Source organism: Pseudophryne corroboree, chromosome 4 (genome assembly GCF_028390025.1).
Source record: "Pseudophryne corroboree isolate aPseCor3 chromosome 4, aPseCor3.hap2, whole genome shotgun sequence".
NCBI classification, from domain to species: Eukaryota; Metazoa; Chordata; class Amphibia; order Anura; family Myobatrachidae; genus Pseudophryne; species Pseudophryne corroboree.
Window position 1 is genome coordinate 645,838,906 of NC_086447.1, and position 15,584 is coordinate 645,854,489.

At 47.9% G+C, this 15,584-nt stretch overlaps 1 protein-coding gene across 6 annotated transcripts in view; it reads left to right on the plus strand.

Annotated features, from left to right (window-relative positions):
* The window catches only part of CEP170 (centrosomal protein 170), a 619,381-nt gene that overhangs the window by 363,687 nt on the left and 240,110 nt on the right, over positions 1-15,584 (plus strand). For all 6 annotated transcript variants that reach the window (XM_063917739.1, XM_063917738.1, XM_063917740.1 and 3 more), the window contains exon 8: positions 9,122-9,595. In XM_063917739.1, coding sequence (XP_063773809.1) covers positions 9,122-9,595 — 474 coding nt within the window. The remainder of the gene's footprint in view (positions 1-9,121; positions 9,596-15,584) is intronic.

Sequence of the window (15,584 nt, forward strand, 5' to 3'; positions counted from 1 at the left end):
GCTCCAGTGGCCCCTAGTGGATGAAGGAGAAATCAGGATTTTGGTACTTACCGATAAATCCCTTTCTCCGATTCCACAGGGGCCACTGGACGCCCGCCCAGCGCTGTTCCTCCTTGTTTTTTGCTTAACGGTTTGCGGTTCAATAAATGACCGCTTGTTGAGTTCAGGTTAGCCTGTTTGTTGTTAGGTTCTCTTCCAGGTTTAGTTTGGGTTATCCTGGTTGACTGGACGTCATTAACCTCCTCTACCTTAAGGTTTTCTTTATTACAGCTCTCCTTGGGCACAGTTTTTCGTAGACTGGCTTGGAGGGGAGATAGTAGGGGAGGAGCTAGCCACAGGGTTAGAGTTTTTTAAAGTGCCAGCTCCCAATTACTGCCTACTATTTCCCCATTGTAACTACGCTCCAGTGGCCCCTGTGGAATCGGAGAAAGGGATTTATCGGTAAGTACCAAAATCCTGATTTCCTCCAGGGATTGACCATACACAATTGATATGTCTACTGACAGGTTCATATGTGTCTGTCCTAAGGCCTGCATCAAATGCAGATGTGGGATGTATGCTTGTCTCTTCCACCACCCTAAGGCCCTCATTCCGAGTTGCACGCTAAGCCGCCGCCTACTGGGAGTGAATCTTAGCTTAGCAAAATTGCGAACGAAAGATTCTCAAAATTGCGAATAGAAATTTCTTAGCAGTTTCTGAGTAGCTCGACACTTACTCTGCCACTGCGATCAGTTCAGTTAGTTTCGTTCCTGGTTTGACGTCACAAACACAGCCAGCGTTCGGCCAGACACTCCCGCGTTTTTCCCAGAAACGGTAGCATTTTTTCACACACACCCATAAAACGGCCAGTTTCCGCCCAGAAACACCCACTTCCTGTCAATCACACTATGATCACCAGAACGAAGAAAAAACCTCGTAATGCTGTGAGTAAAATACCTAACTTCTTAGCAAATTTACTTGGCGCAGTCGCAGTGCGAACATTGCGCATGCGCAATTAGCGGAAAATCGCTGCAATGCGATGAAAAAGAACGAGCGAACAACTCGGAATGAGGGCCTAAGTGCGAGAATGCATAAGCTTCTGAATTTACAGAGGCAAAGACATGTAAGAACTTTTTGTGCACAATTTGCACCAAAGAAATGGCCTTACACCCCCGTTATATCTGCCCCTCTGTGCTCAGGGTCAACTGAGAAAAATCTTTTGTCCTCGCACTTGATCCTGATTGTGGATATATGTTCTTCACCCTCTGCAACACCTTTGTGATGGTCACTAATTTCATATAACTTGGCTCTTTTCATCTTCGTCTCCATAATCTTAAATAAGTCTTCACCTTCGTTTTTACTTTTCTAGCTATTGCTAAGGCCTATGCATTACTGTATGTCTCTTTTCGTGGAGTATTTCACCCTGTACAAAATGAAATTGCTTCCTCTTTTACCTTTTAATTTACATGAAGGGGCCACTGTTTAAAACTGTTGCTTGAGTTTGTTCAGTATAGTTGCTCACAATCTGTGTAGCTACATGAGGTTCTTTTGTCTTGTAGTATCACCACTGACTCCTAAACTATTGTTTCCCAAACTGTGTGCGAGTGCTGGTGGCTGACAGTCATAAAATATGTGGACAAACAGAGGGGAATCATGTCTCTCAACACATAACATAACCTAAGGATGACATATAAACGCAATTTACTCAATCTAATATTTTTTTTTCTAAATTTCCCAATAAGAAACCTATGTCCATGGGGTGCAGTGAAAAAAATTCTGATACTCTTGGGCACCGCGATTCAAAAAAGTTTGGGGACCACTGTCCTAAACATTGGGAACACACATAATTTAATTTAGCAACATAGACACACATAATTTAAAGGCAGATAAGAACCACTTGGCACATCTAATCTGCCCATGTACTGTACACATGCTAGGGTTACTTTTTGTTGGAAGCCAATTAACCTACCATAGTATTTGTGGAATGTGGAAACAGGAGTAACTGGGGAAAACCCGCACAAGCATGGATAGAATGGCCCTCATTCCGAGTTGATCGGTCGCAAGGCGAATTTAGCAGAGTTACACACGCTAAGCCTACGCCTACTGGGAGTGTATCTTAGCTTCTTAAAATTGCGACCGATGTATTCGCAATATTGCGATTACAAACTACTTAGCAGTTTCAGAGTAGCTTCAGACTTACTCTGCCTGTGCGATCAGTTCAGTGCTTGTCGTTCCTGGTTTGACGTCACAAACACACCCAGCGTTCGCCCAGACACTCCTCCGTTTCTCCAGCCACTCCTGCGTTTTTTACGGAAACGGTAGCGTTTTCATCCACACGCCCCTAAAACGCCGTGTTTCCACCCAGTAACACCCATTTCCTGTCAATCACATTACGATCGCCGGAGCGATGAAAAAGCCGTGAGTAAAAATACTATCTTCATTGTTAAATTACTTGGCGCAGTCGCAGTGCGAATATTGCGCATGCGTACTAAGCGGATTTTCATTGCGATGCGATGAAAAATACCGACCGATCAACTCGGAATGAGGGCCTATATACGAACCTCACACAGGGCCGTGGTGGGAATTGAATCCACAACCTCAGTGCTGTGAGGCAGTAATGCTAACCATTACACCAGCCATACTGGCCAAAACAGCAAAAAAAGGTTTATGGTAATAAGGCATGATTAAAGAAGAAAATCCAAGGAGCACTCTCATTTATCTACAATGATGTTCCACACCTTCAGGTGCTTTGTCTGGCAATCTGAGCGCAAGTTTAAATACAAAAAGTTTCACAAAAACCTACATGCAGCCATTGACTATTGGTGGAGAGATAAACATTAGGAAAATAGAAGCTGCAACAGATGCTACATGTACTGTAGTACTGACACCCTGAACCAGTCTTTTGTTCTTTATTTTGTTGGCATAATTACTGTACCAGGTGCTATGGGTGGACATTTGGTATTTCTCTTACGTCCTAGAGGATGCTGGGGACTCCGTAAGGACCATGGGATATAGACGGGCTCCGCAGGAGACATGGGCACTATAAAGAACTTTAGAATGGGTGTGCACTGGCTCCTCCCTCTATGCCCCTCCTCCAGACCTCAGTTAGATCCTGTGCCCAGAGGAGATAGGGTGCACTACAGGGGAGCTCTCCTGAGTTTCTCTGAAAAATAATTTTATTTTCAGGGAGCACTGCTGGCAACAGGTTCCCTGCATCGTGGGACTGAGGATAGAGAAGCAGACCTACTTCAGTGATAGGCTCTGCTTTTTATGGCTACTGGACACCATTAGCTCCAGAGGGAGTCGGAACGCGGGTCTCCCCCCGCCGTTCGTCCCAGAGCCGCGCCGCCGTCCTCCTCGCAGAGCCGGAAGATAGAAGCCGGGTGAGTAGAAGAAGAAAAGAAGACTTCAAGGCGGCAGAAGACTTCGGATCTTCACTGAGGTAAGCGCGCAGCTCCCACACACACTACACACACTAGCGGGCACTGATGGGGTGCAGGGCGCAGGGGGGGCGCCCTGGGCAGCAATAAAACCTCTGTTTCTGGCATAGACACTGCGGAGGCAGTAATTCTTTAAACCCCCGCCAGTTTGAGATATTTTAAGCAGGACCGAAGCCAGCCGCCGGAGGGGGCGGAGCTTGGTCCCTCAGCACTAACCAGCGCCATTTTCTCCACAGAGATCTGCAGAGAAGCTGGCTCCCCGGTCTCTCCCCTGCTGAACACGGTGACACAGGGCTGAAAAGAGGAGGGGGGGCACTTGTAAGGCGCAGTGAGTGTATTACACAGTAATATAATATAAAAGCACTATTATCTGGGACATTATTTTCCAGTGTCAGTTGGCGCTGGGTGTGTGCTGGCATACTCTCTCTCTGTCTCTCCAAAGGGCATTATTGGGGAACTGTCTCCTTATAACTATATCCCTGTGTGTGTGTGGGGGTGTCGGTACGAGTGTGTCAGCATGTCTGATGCGGAATGCTCAGCTAAGGAGGAGGTGGAGCAGATGATTGTGGTGTCACCGTTGGCAACGCCGACTCATGATTGGATGGACATGTGGAATATTTTAAATGCAAATGTGACCTTATTACATAACAGATTGGACAAAGCAGAGTCCAGGGAAAAAGCAGGGAGTCAATCCACGGCTTGGGCTGGGTCACCGGACCCTTCTGGGTCTCTAAAACGTCCCCTATCCCAAATAGAAGACACTGATACCGACACGGACTCTGACTCCAGTGTCGACTACGATGAAGTGAGGTTACACCCAAGGGTGGCAAAAAGTATTCATTATATGATTGTTGCAATAAAAGAAGTTTTGCATATCACAGATGATCCCTCTGTCCCCGACACGAGGGTGCGCATGTTTAAGGAAAAGAAACCTGAGGTAACCTTTCCCCCATCTCATGAGCTGAACGAGTTATTTGAAAAAGCTTGGGGAACTCCAGACAAAAAACTGCAGATTCCCAAGAGGATTCTTATGGCATATCCTTTCCCTGCACAGGACAGGGTACGTTGGGAATCCTCTCCCAGGGTGGACAAGGCTTTAACGCGCCTGTCCAAGAAGGTGGCGCTACCGTCTCCGGACACGGCAGCCCTCAAGTATCCTGCTGATCGCAGACGGGAAACTACTTTAAAATCTATTTATGCGCGTACGGGTGCTTTACTCAGACCGGCAATTGCATCGGCATGGGTGTGTAGCGCAGTTGCAGCTTGGACAGATACCTTGTCAGCTGACCTTGATACCCTAGACAGGGATACCATTTTATTGACCTTAGGTCACATTAAAGACGCAGTTTTATATACGAGGGACGCTCAAAGAGACGTTGGGCTGCTACGCCATGGCGATTTCTGCTAGGCGAGCCCTGTGGACCCGCCAACGGACGGGTGATGCCGACTCAAAGAAGCATATGGAGGTTTTGCCATACAAAGGTGAAGTATTATTTGGGGAAGGTCTCGCGGACCTGGTTGCCACAGCTACCGCGGGTAAATCTACCTTTTTGCCTTTTGTTCCCCCACAGCAAAAGAAAACTCCACAATATCAGATGCAGTCCTTTCGGTCGCATAAGTCCAGAAGAGGTCGGGGCTCATCTTTCCTCGCCAGAGGTAAGGGTAGAGGGAATAGAGCACCTGCTCCGTCTAGTTCCCAGGAGCAGAAGTCCTCCCCGGCTTCTACTAAATCCACCGCATGACGCTGGGGCTCCACTGAGGGAGTCCGCACCGGTGGGGGCACGTCTTCGACTCTTCGGCCAGGTCTGGGTTCTGTCAGACGTGGATCTTTGGGCGATGGATATCGTATCCCAAGGCTACAAACTGGAATTCGAGGAGGTGCCCCCTCGCCGATTTTTCAAGTGTTAGCTGCAATTCAAAAGCTGTGTCAACAGCAGGTGATTGTCAAGGTTCCCCTAGTCCAACAGGGGAAAGGGTACTATTCGACCCTGTTCGTGGTCCCGAAGCCGGATGGTTCGGTCAGACCCATTTTAAATCTAAAATCCCTAAACCTGTGCTTGAAAAAGTTTACATTCAAGATGGAATCGCTCCGGCCGGTGATCTCCAGTCTGGAAGGGGGTGATTTTATGGTGTCACTGGACATAAAGGATGCATACCTTCATGTCCCCATATATCCTCCTCATCAGGCGTACCTGAGATTCGCTGTATGGGACTGTCATTACCAGTTTCAGACGTTGCCGTTTGGGCTTTCCACGGCCCCGAGGATTTTCAACAAGGTGATGGCGGAGATTATGGTGCTCCTGTGCTGTCAGGGAGTCACAATTATCCCATACTTGGACGATCTCCTGATAAAAGCAAGATCGAGAGATCAATTGCAGAAGAGCGTGTTGCTCTCCCTGAGAATGCTACAACAACACGGTTGGATTCTCAATCTGCCAAAGTCACAATTGATTCCAACGACTCGACTATCATTCCTAGGCATGATTCTGGACACGGAACAGAAGAGGGTCTTTCTCCCGATGGAAAAAGCCCAGGACCTCCAGATCATGGTCAGAGACTTGCTAACACCAAAAAGAGTGTCTGTTCATCAATGTACTCGAGGTCTGGGAAAAATGGTGGCAGCCTACGAGGCCATCCCCTTCGGCAGGTTTCATGCAAGGACGTTTCAGTGGGACCTCCTGGACAAGTGGTCCGGGTCCCATTTACTAATACATCAGAAGATAAGCCTGTCCCCCCGGGCCAGGGTGTCTCTCCTGTGGTGGCTGCAAAGTGCTCACTTTCTAGAGGGTCGCAAGTTCGGCATTCAAAACTGGATTCTGGTGACCACGGACGCGAGCCTTCGAGGATGGGGAGCAGTCACACAAGGAAGAAATTTTCAGGGGCTATGGTCAAGCCAGAAGGCTTGTCTACACATCAACGTAATGGAATTGAGGGCCATATACAACGGCCTACGACAAGCTGAGAATCTTCTTCGCGACCTACCGGTTCTGATTCAATCAGACAACGTCACAGCCGTGGCTCATGTAAACCGCCAAGGCGGAACAAGGAGCAGAGTGGCGATGACAGAAGCCACCAGGATTCTTCGCTGGGCGGAAAATCACGTAAGCGTTTTGTCAGCGGTCTTCATTCCGGGAGTGGACAACTGGGAAGCAGACTTCCTCAGCAGACACGATCTCCATCCAGGAGAGTGGGGACTTCATCAGGACGGTTTTACAGAAATAACAATTCTTTGGGGAATTCCTCACATAGACATGATGGCGTCACGCCTCAACAAGAAGCTTCGGAGGTATTGTGCCAGGTCAAGGGACCCTCAGGCAGTAGCGGTGGACGCCCTGGTAACACGGTGGGTGTTTCCGTCGGTCTATGTGTTCCCCCCTCTTCCTCTCATCTCAAAAATATTGAGAATCATAAGACAAAAAATAGTGAAAACAATCCTCATTGTTCCAGATTGGCCTCGAAGGGTCTGGTATTCAGATCTTCAGGAGATGCTCACAGAAGATCCATGGCCTCTTCCTCTCAGGGAGGGCCTGTTACAACAAGGGCCCTGCGTGTTCCAAGACTTACCTCGGTTACGTTTGACGGCATGGCGGTTGAACACCGAATCCTAGCTGGGAAAGGTATTCCTGAGGAAGTCATCCCTACTCTGATAAAGGCTAGGAAGGAGGTGACAGCAAAACATTATCACCGTTTCTGGAGGAAATATGTTTCTTGGTGTGAAGCCAAGAATGCTCCTACGGAAGATTTCCATCTGGGCCGTTTTCTCCACTTTCTACAGACAGGACCTAAAATTAGGCTCCATTAAGGTACAGATTTCGACCCTGTCTATTTTCTTTCAGAAGGAATTGGCTTCTCTCCCAGAAGTCCAAACTTTTGTTAAAGGGAGTGCTGCACATCCAGCCTCCTTTTGTGCCCCCAGTGGCACCTTGGGACCTTAACGTGGTGTTACGGTTCCTGAAGTCTCACTGGTTTGAACCTCTTCAAACGGTTGAATTGAAATTTCTCACTTGGAAGGTGGTCATGTTGTTGGCCTTGGCATCTGCAAGGCGGGTGTCCGAATTGGCGGCCTTGTCTTACAAGAGCCCCTATTTGACCTTCCATGTGGATAGAGCAGAGTTGAGGACTCGTCCTCAGTTTTTGCCTAAGGTGGTTTCTTCATTTCATATGAACCAAACTATTGTGGTGCCTGTGGCTACTGGTGACTTGGAGGATTCCAAGTCCCTGGATGTAGTCAGGGCCTTAAAAATCTATGTAGCCAGGATGGCTCGGGTTAGGAAAACAGAAGCACTGTTTGTCCTGTATGCAGCCAACAAAGTTGGCGCTTCTGCTTCGAAGCAGACTATTGCTCGCTGGATCTGTAACACGATTCAGCAGGCTCATTCTACGGCTGGATTGCCGTTAACAAATTCGGTAAAGGCCCATTCCACTAGGAAGGTGGCCTCTTCTTGGGCGGCTGCCCGAGGCGTCTCTGCTTTACAACTTTGCCGAGCGGCTACCTGGTCAGGTTCAAACACTTTTGCAAAGTTCTATAAGTTTGATACCCTGGCTGATGAGGACCTTACGTTTGCTCAGTCGGTGCTGCAGAGTCGTCCGCACTCTCCCGCCCGGCCTGGAGCTTTGGTATAAACCCCATGGTCCTTACGGAGTCCCCAGCATCCTCTAGGACGTAAGAGAAAATAAGATTTTAAACCTACCAGTAAATCTTTTTCTCCTAGTCCGTAGAGGATGCTGGGCGCCCGTCCCAGTGCGGACAAAATCTGCAAGGCTTGTATATAGTTGTTGCTTACATGAGGGTTATGTTACAATTGAGATCAGTCTTTAGCTGATAATGTTTTGTTCATACTGTTAACTGGTTGCGTATTTTCCAGGTTGTACGGTGTGGATGGTGTGGGCTGGTATGAATCTTGCCCTTAGATTAACAAAATCCTTTCCTTGTATTGTCCGTCTCCTCTGGGCACAGTTTCTCTGACTGAGGTCTGGAGGAGGGGTATAGAGGGAGGAGCCAGTGCACACCCATTCTAAAGTTCTTTATAGTGCCCATGTCTCCTGCGGAGCCCGTCTATACCCCATGGTCCTTACGGAGTCCCCAGCATCCTCTATGGACTAGGAGAAAAAAATTACCGGTAGGCTTAAAATCTTATTATTACCACATTTGGCTATCTGCATCTCTTAAAAAAAAAAAAATTAGTATAGTTTTCTAGCAGATATGTCTGCCCAGTTGAAGGTCCTACCACTATTTTCTTTCTGAGGAATGGAGCCACAAAATGTTACCCAGTTTCTGGCCTTGCTTTGGGGCTTATGTAATAGCCTGCAAGCTGCACGCTATGTGAAAATTCCGGTGAGTCGGACCATTTTTTAAAGCTGCAATCATTTAAAAGGCAAAACCAGGTTGGTTTGCCTTATAAATTATTGCTGCTTTAATAATACCGGCAGACTCAACGGAATTTCCGAAGAGCGTGCAGCTCGCAGGCTACCCTTTGTCTCCAGCTATTCTCAACTTGTACAATAAGGTGCTCTCAGAGATTTTCTTTTAAAAACATATCTTGTTTACTAATTAAACAATGTAATTGAAAATTAGAAATGTGTAGACAAAATTTAAATATGAGCACCAAATTATTGCTAGTTTGTTGTTAATTTGCAAAAAAAAATAGGAGCATGGGCATGGAAATCCTAGAAATTGATTAAACTATTGCTTTCCTTTCCAGGCTTCTGCAAATATGGCAAGAAATTTGGTGAGCAAATTAAAGCTTTGAAGGAAGAAGCAATGAGTGTGTTAGGCAGAGAGCCTAGTTATTTTGAGATCCCCAGCAAAGATCTCCAGCAAAAGTCTGAAGCAGAAGAAAATACAGTTTATGAAGTCCCAACACAGGACCCACAATGTTCTCAAGTGTCAGGTGCAGGACATGCCTCATTTACAATTGAATTTGACGATAGTTCTCCTGGAAAAGTAACCATTAAAGATCATGTAACGAAATTTATGGACCACCGTCAAAAAGGAAAGAAGGTGCTATCTGGCGATAAGGAGCTTGCTGGGTTAAACGCGGAGATGATTGCTGCTGAGAGTAAGGTAGCGGACTGGCTGGCGCAAAATAATCCGCCTCGTTTGTTGAAAGAAGCTGCTGAAGATGATGCTAAAAGTATTAAGAGTGATGTACCAGTATACTTGAAGAGGTTACAAGGTAGTACACTTAAACTCCATATTGCACTTTTTAGAATTCATTAACATAAAAGAAAAAATATTTCCTTGAATTGGTTGTTTACTTGTTTGTAATGTGGATTGATTGTTTATTTTTTCTTAATTCCTTTTATCAGATTATTTTGTGTTATTAGGGCCTTATTTACAAAAGAATGATAATACATTTGAAGGCGAAGCAATTTAGTAAAATAATTTCTGCTACACTTTGACTACTGATCCTAATGTAAAACTGGTGTTAGTGAAGTACGGTTAAGTGAACAATTCGGCAAGGGAACGTAAAAGTTTCTTCCCACTACATTTTTTAATATGCACGTCTATGGTACTGTTAAAGTATAGAAAAACACAGACTATAGCCTGACTATATTTTTTTTTAAAGGATTGCTAAATATTCTTGAGTGGAAATGTGTTTGGCAAATATTATAGCTGTGCATGTATAAATTTAGTTTCTCTGACGTCCTAGTGGATGCTGGGAACTCCGTAAGGACCATGGGGAATAGCGGGCTCCGAAGGAGACTGGGCACTCTAAGAAAGAATTAGGACTACCTGGTGTGCACTGGCTCCTCCCTCTATGCCCCTCCTCCAGACCTCAGTTAGAATCTGTGCCTGGCTCGAGCTGGTTGCACACTAGGGGCTCTCCTGAGCTTCTAGTAAAGAAAGTATTTATTAGGTTTTTTATTTTCAGTGAGATCTGCTGGCAACAGACTCACTGCAACGAGGGACTTAGGGGAGAGAAGCGAACCTACCTGCTTGCAGCTAGCTTGGGCTTCTAGGCTACTGGACACCATTAGCTCCAGAGGGATCGAACACAGGCCCAGCCTCGGTCGTCCGGTCCCGGAGCCGCGCCGCCGTCCCCCTTGCAGAGCCAGAAGCATGAAGATCTTCACGGAAATCGGCGGCTGAAGACTCCGGTCTTCATTAAGGTAGCGCACAGCACTGCAGCTGTGCGCCATTGCTCCCTGTGCACACCACATACTCCGGTCACTGATGGGTGCAGGGCGCTGGGGGGGGGGGGGGGCGCCCTGGGCAGCAATTAGAGTACCTTAAAGTGGCTTATCACACATAATATAGCCTAAGAAGCTATATATGTGTAAAATACCCCTGCCACATTATTATTATAAGAGCGGGAGAAGTCAGCCGAAAAAGGGGCGGGGCTATCTCCCTCAGCACACTGGCGCCATTTCCTCTCACAGCTCCGCTGGAAGGACGCTCCCCAGGCTCTCCCCTGCAGTTTCCAGGCTCAATAGGGTAAAAAAGAGAGGGGGGGGCACTAAATTTAGGCGCAAATACTATATATATAGCGGCTATAGGGTAAATCACTTGTGTAGTGTAACTCCCTGCATTATATAGCACTGTGGTGTGTGCTGGCATACTCTCTCTCTGTCTCCCCAAAGGACTTTGTGGGGTCCTGTCCTCAGTCAGAGCATTCCCTGTGTGTGTGCGGTGTGTCGGTACGGCTGTGTCGACATGTTTGATGAGGAGGCTTATGTGGAGGCGGAGCAGGTGCCGATAAATGTGATGTCACCCCCTGCGGGGTCGACACCTGAGTGGATGGATATGTGGAAGGAATTACGCGACAGTGTCAACTCCTTACATAAAAGGTTTGACGACATAGCAGATGTGGGACAGCCGGCTTCTCAGCCCGTGCCTGCCCAGGCGTCTCAAAAGCCATCAGGGGCTCAAAAACGCCCGCTACCTCAGATGGCTGACACAGATGTCGACACGGATACTGACTCCAGTGTCGACGACGATGAGACTAGTGTACATTCCAACAGAGCCACCCGTTGCATGATTACGGCAATAAAAAATGTGTTGCACATTTCTGACATTAACCCAGGTACAAGAAAAAAATATGTCTATGCGCTTCAGTGCGCTTTTCATATATTTTTTTCTTATATTCTAAATTATCTTCAGGCATTTGCAAAGCCTGAGTTTGTGCAGCTAGTGTCTACCTAACACAAGTGAATTAACAAATTATCTATAGAAATCTGCGCCTGGGATTTGGGTGTTAAGTACACCCACCTGTTTTTTATTAACCCAGGTACCACAAAAAAGGGTATTATGTTTGGGGAGAAAAAGCAACCAATGGTTTTTCCCCCATCTGATGAGTTGAATGAAGTGTGTGAAGAAGCGTGGGCTTCCCCCGATAAGAAATTAGTGATTTCTAAAAAGTTGCTAATGGCGTACCCTTTCCCCCCAGAGGACAGGATACGTTGGGAGACATCCCCTAGGGTGGATAAAGCGCTCACACGCTTGTCAAAGAAGGTGGCACTACCGTCTCAGGATACAGCCGCCTTAAAGGAGCCTGCGGATAGAAAGCAGGAGGCTATCCTGAAGTCTGTATATACACACTCAGGTATTATACTGAGACCGGCTATTGCTTCAGCATGGATGTGCAGTGCTGCAGCTGCGTGGTCAGATTCCCTGTCTGATAACATTGATACCCTCGACAGGGACACTATATTGCTATCCATAGAGCATATTAAAGACGCAGTTTTATACATGAGAGATGCACAGAGGGATATTTGCCGGCTGGCATCTAGAATTAATGCAATGTCCTTTTCTGCCAGGAGAGGATTGTGGACTCGGCAGTGGACAGGTGATGCAGATTCTAAAAGGCACATGGAGGTTTTGCCTAACAAAGGTGAGGAATTGTTTGGGGACGGTCTCTCGGACCTCGTTTCCACAGCAACAGCTGGGAAGTCGACATTTTTACCCCATGTTCCCTCACAGCCAAAGAAAGCACCGTATTATCAGGTACAGTCCTTTCGGCCCAATAGGGGCAAGCGTGTTAAAGGCGCGTCCTTTCTGCCCAGAGGCAGAGGTAGAGGGAAAAAGCTGCACCATACAGCCACTTCCCAAGAACAAAAGTCCTCTCCCGCTTCCTCTAAGTCCACCGCATGACGCTGGGGCTCCACAGGCGGAGCCAGGTGCGGTGGGGGCCCGTCTCCGGAACTTCAGCGACCAGTGGGCTCGCTCACGGGTGGATCCCTGGATTCTACAAGTGGTATCTCAGGGGTACAAGCTGGAATTCGAAACGTCTCCCCCTCGCCGTTTCCTCAAATCAGCCTTGCCAACAGCTCCCCCAGACAGGGAGGCAGTGCTGGAGGCGATTCACAAGCTGTATTCTCAGCAGGTGATAATCAAGGTACCCCTCCTTCAACAAGGACGGGGTTACTATTCCACAATGTTTGTGGTACCGAAACCGGACGGTTCGGTGAGACCCATTTTAAATTTGAAATCCTTGAACTCTTATATAAGAAGGTTCAAGTTCAAAATGGAATCGCTCAGGGCGGTTATTGCAAGCCTGGACGAAGGGGATTACATGGTATCACTGGACATCAAGGATGCTTACCTGCATGTCCCCATTTACCCTCCTCACCAGGAGTACCTCAGATTTGTGGTACAGGACTGTCATTACCAATTCCAGACGTTGCCGTTTGGTCTGTCCACGGCACCGAGGGTATTTACCAAGGTAATGGCCGAAATGATGATACTCCTTCGGAAAAAGGGAGCTTTAATTATCCCGTACTTGGACGATCTCCTCATAAAGGCGAGGTCCAGGGAGCAGTTGTTGGTCGGCATAGCACTATCTCGGGAAGTGCTACAACAGCACGGCTGGATTCTGAATATTCCAAAGTCGCAGCTGGTTCCTACAACGCGTCTACTGTTCCTGGGGATGGTTCTGGACACAGACCAGAAAAAAGTGTTTCTCCCGGAGGAGAAAGCCAAGGAGTTGTCATCTCTAGTCAGAGACCTCCTGAAACCAAAACAGGTGTTGGTGCATCACTGCACGCGAGTCCTGGGAAAGATGGTAGCTTCCTACGAAGCAATTCCATTTGGCAGGTTCCATGCAAGGATCTTTCAGTGGGATCTGTTGGACAAGTGGTCCGGATCGCATCTTCAGATGCATCGGCTGATAACCCTGTCTCCAAGGACCAGGGTGTCTCTGCTGTGGTGGCTGCAGAGTGCTCATCTTCTAGAGGGCCGCAGATTTGGCATACAGGACTGGGTCCTGGTGACCACGGATGCCAGCCTTCGAGGCTGGGGGGCAGTCACACAGGGAAGAAACTTCCAAGGACTATTGTCAAGCCAGGAGACTTCCCTACACATAAATATTCTGGAACTAAGGGCCATTTCGAATGCCCTAAGTCAGGCAAGACCCCTGCATCAACACCAGCCGGTGCTGATCCAGTCAGACAACATCACGGCGGTAGCCCATGTAAACCGACAGGGCGGCACAAGAAGCAGGTTGGCGATGGCAGAAGCCACAAGGATTCTCCGATGGGCGGAAAATTACGTGATAGCACTGTCAGCAGTGTTCATTCCGGGAGTGGACAACTGGGAAGCAGACTTCCTCAGCAGACACGACCTCCAACCGGGAGAGTGGGGACTTCATCCAGAAGTTTTCAAAATGATTGTAAACCGTTGGGAAAGGCCACAGGTGGACATGATGGCGTCCCGCCTCAACAAAAAACTAAAAAGATATTGCGCCAGGTCAAGGGACCCTCAGGCGATAGCTGTGGACGCTCTAGTGACACCGTGGGTGTACCAGTCGGTTTATGTGTTCCCTCCTCTGCCTCTCATACCCAAGGTACTGAGAATAATAAGAAGGAGAGGAGTAAGAACTATACTTGTGGTTCCGGATTGGCCAAGAAGAGCTTGGTACCCAGAACTTCAAGAAATGATCTCAGAGGACCCATGGCCTCTGCCGCTCAGACAGGACCTGCTGCAGCAGGGGCCCTGTCTGTTCCAAGACTTACCGCGGCTGGGTTTGACGGCATGGCGGTTGAACACCGGATCCTAAAAGAAAAGGGCATTCCGGCGGAAGTCATTCCTACACTGATTAAAGCTAGGAAAGATGTGACCGCAAAACATTATCACCGCATATGGCGGAAATATGTTGCTTGGTGTGAGGCCAGGAAGGCCCCAACGGAGGAATTTCAGCTAGGTCGATTTCTGCACTTCCTACAGTCAGGGGTGACTATGGGCCTAAAATTGGGTTCCATTAAGGTCCAGATTTCGGCTCTGTCGATTTTCTTCCAAAAAGAACTGGCTTCACTTCCTGAAGTTCAGACTTTTGTAAAGGGAGTGCTGCATATTCAGCCCCCTTTTGTGCCACCAGTGGCACCTTGGGATCTCAACGTGGTGTTGGATTTCCTAAAGTCGCATTGGTTTGAGCCACTTAAAACCGTGGAGATAAAGTACCTCACGTGGAAGGTGGTCATGCTGTTGGCCTTGGCGTCGGCCAGGCGTGTATCAGAATTGGCGGCTTTGTCATGTAAAAGCCCTTATCTGATTTTTCATATGGATAGGGCGGAATTGAGGACTCGTTCCCAATTCCTTCCTAAGGTGGTATCAGCTTTTCATGTGAACCAACCTATTGTGGTGCCTGCGGCTACTCGGGACTTGGAGGATTCCAAGTTGCTAGACGTAGTCAGGGCCCTGAAAATCTATGTTTCCAGGACGGCTAGAGTCAGAAAAACTGACTCGCTATTTATCCTGTATGCACCCAACAAGTTGGGTGCTCCTGCTTCAAAGCAGACTATTGCTCACTGGATCTGTAGCACGATTCAACTTGCACATTCGGCGGCTGGACTGCCGCATCCTAAATCTGTAAAAGCCCATTCCACGAGGAAGGTGGGCTCTTCTTGGGCGGCTGCCCGAGGGGTCTCGGCTTTACAACTTTGCCGAGCTGCTACTTGGTCGGGTTCAAACACGTTTGCAAAATTCTTCAAGTTTGATACCCTGGCTGAGGAGGACCTTGAGTTTGCTCATTCGGTGCTGCAGAGTCATCCGCACTCTCCCGCCCGTTTGGGAGCTTTGGTATAATCCCCATGGTCCTTACGGAGTTCCCCGCATCCACTAGGACGTCAGAGAAAATAAGAATTTACTCACCGGTAATTCTATTTCTCGTAGTCCGTAGTGGATGCTGGGCGCCCATCCCAAGTGCGGATTGTCTGCAATACTTGTAT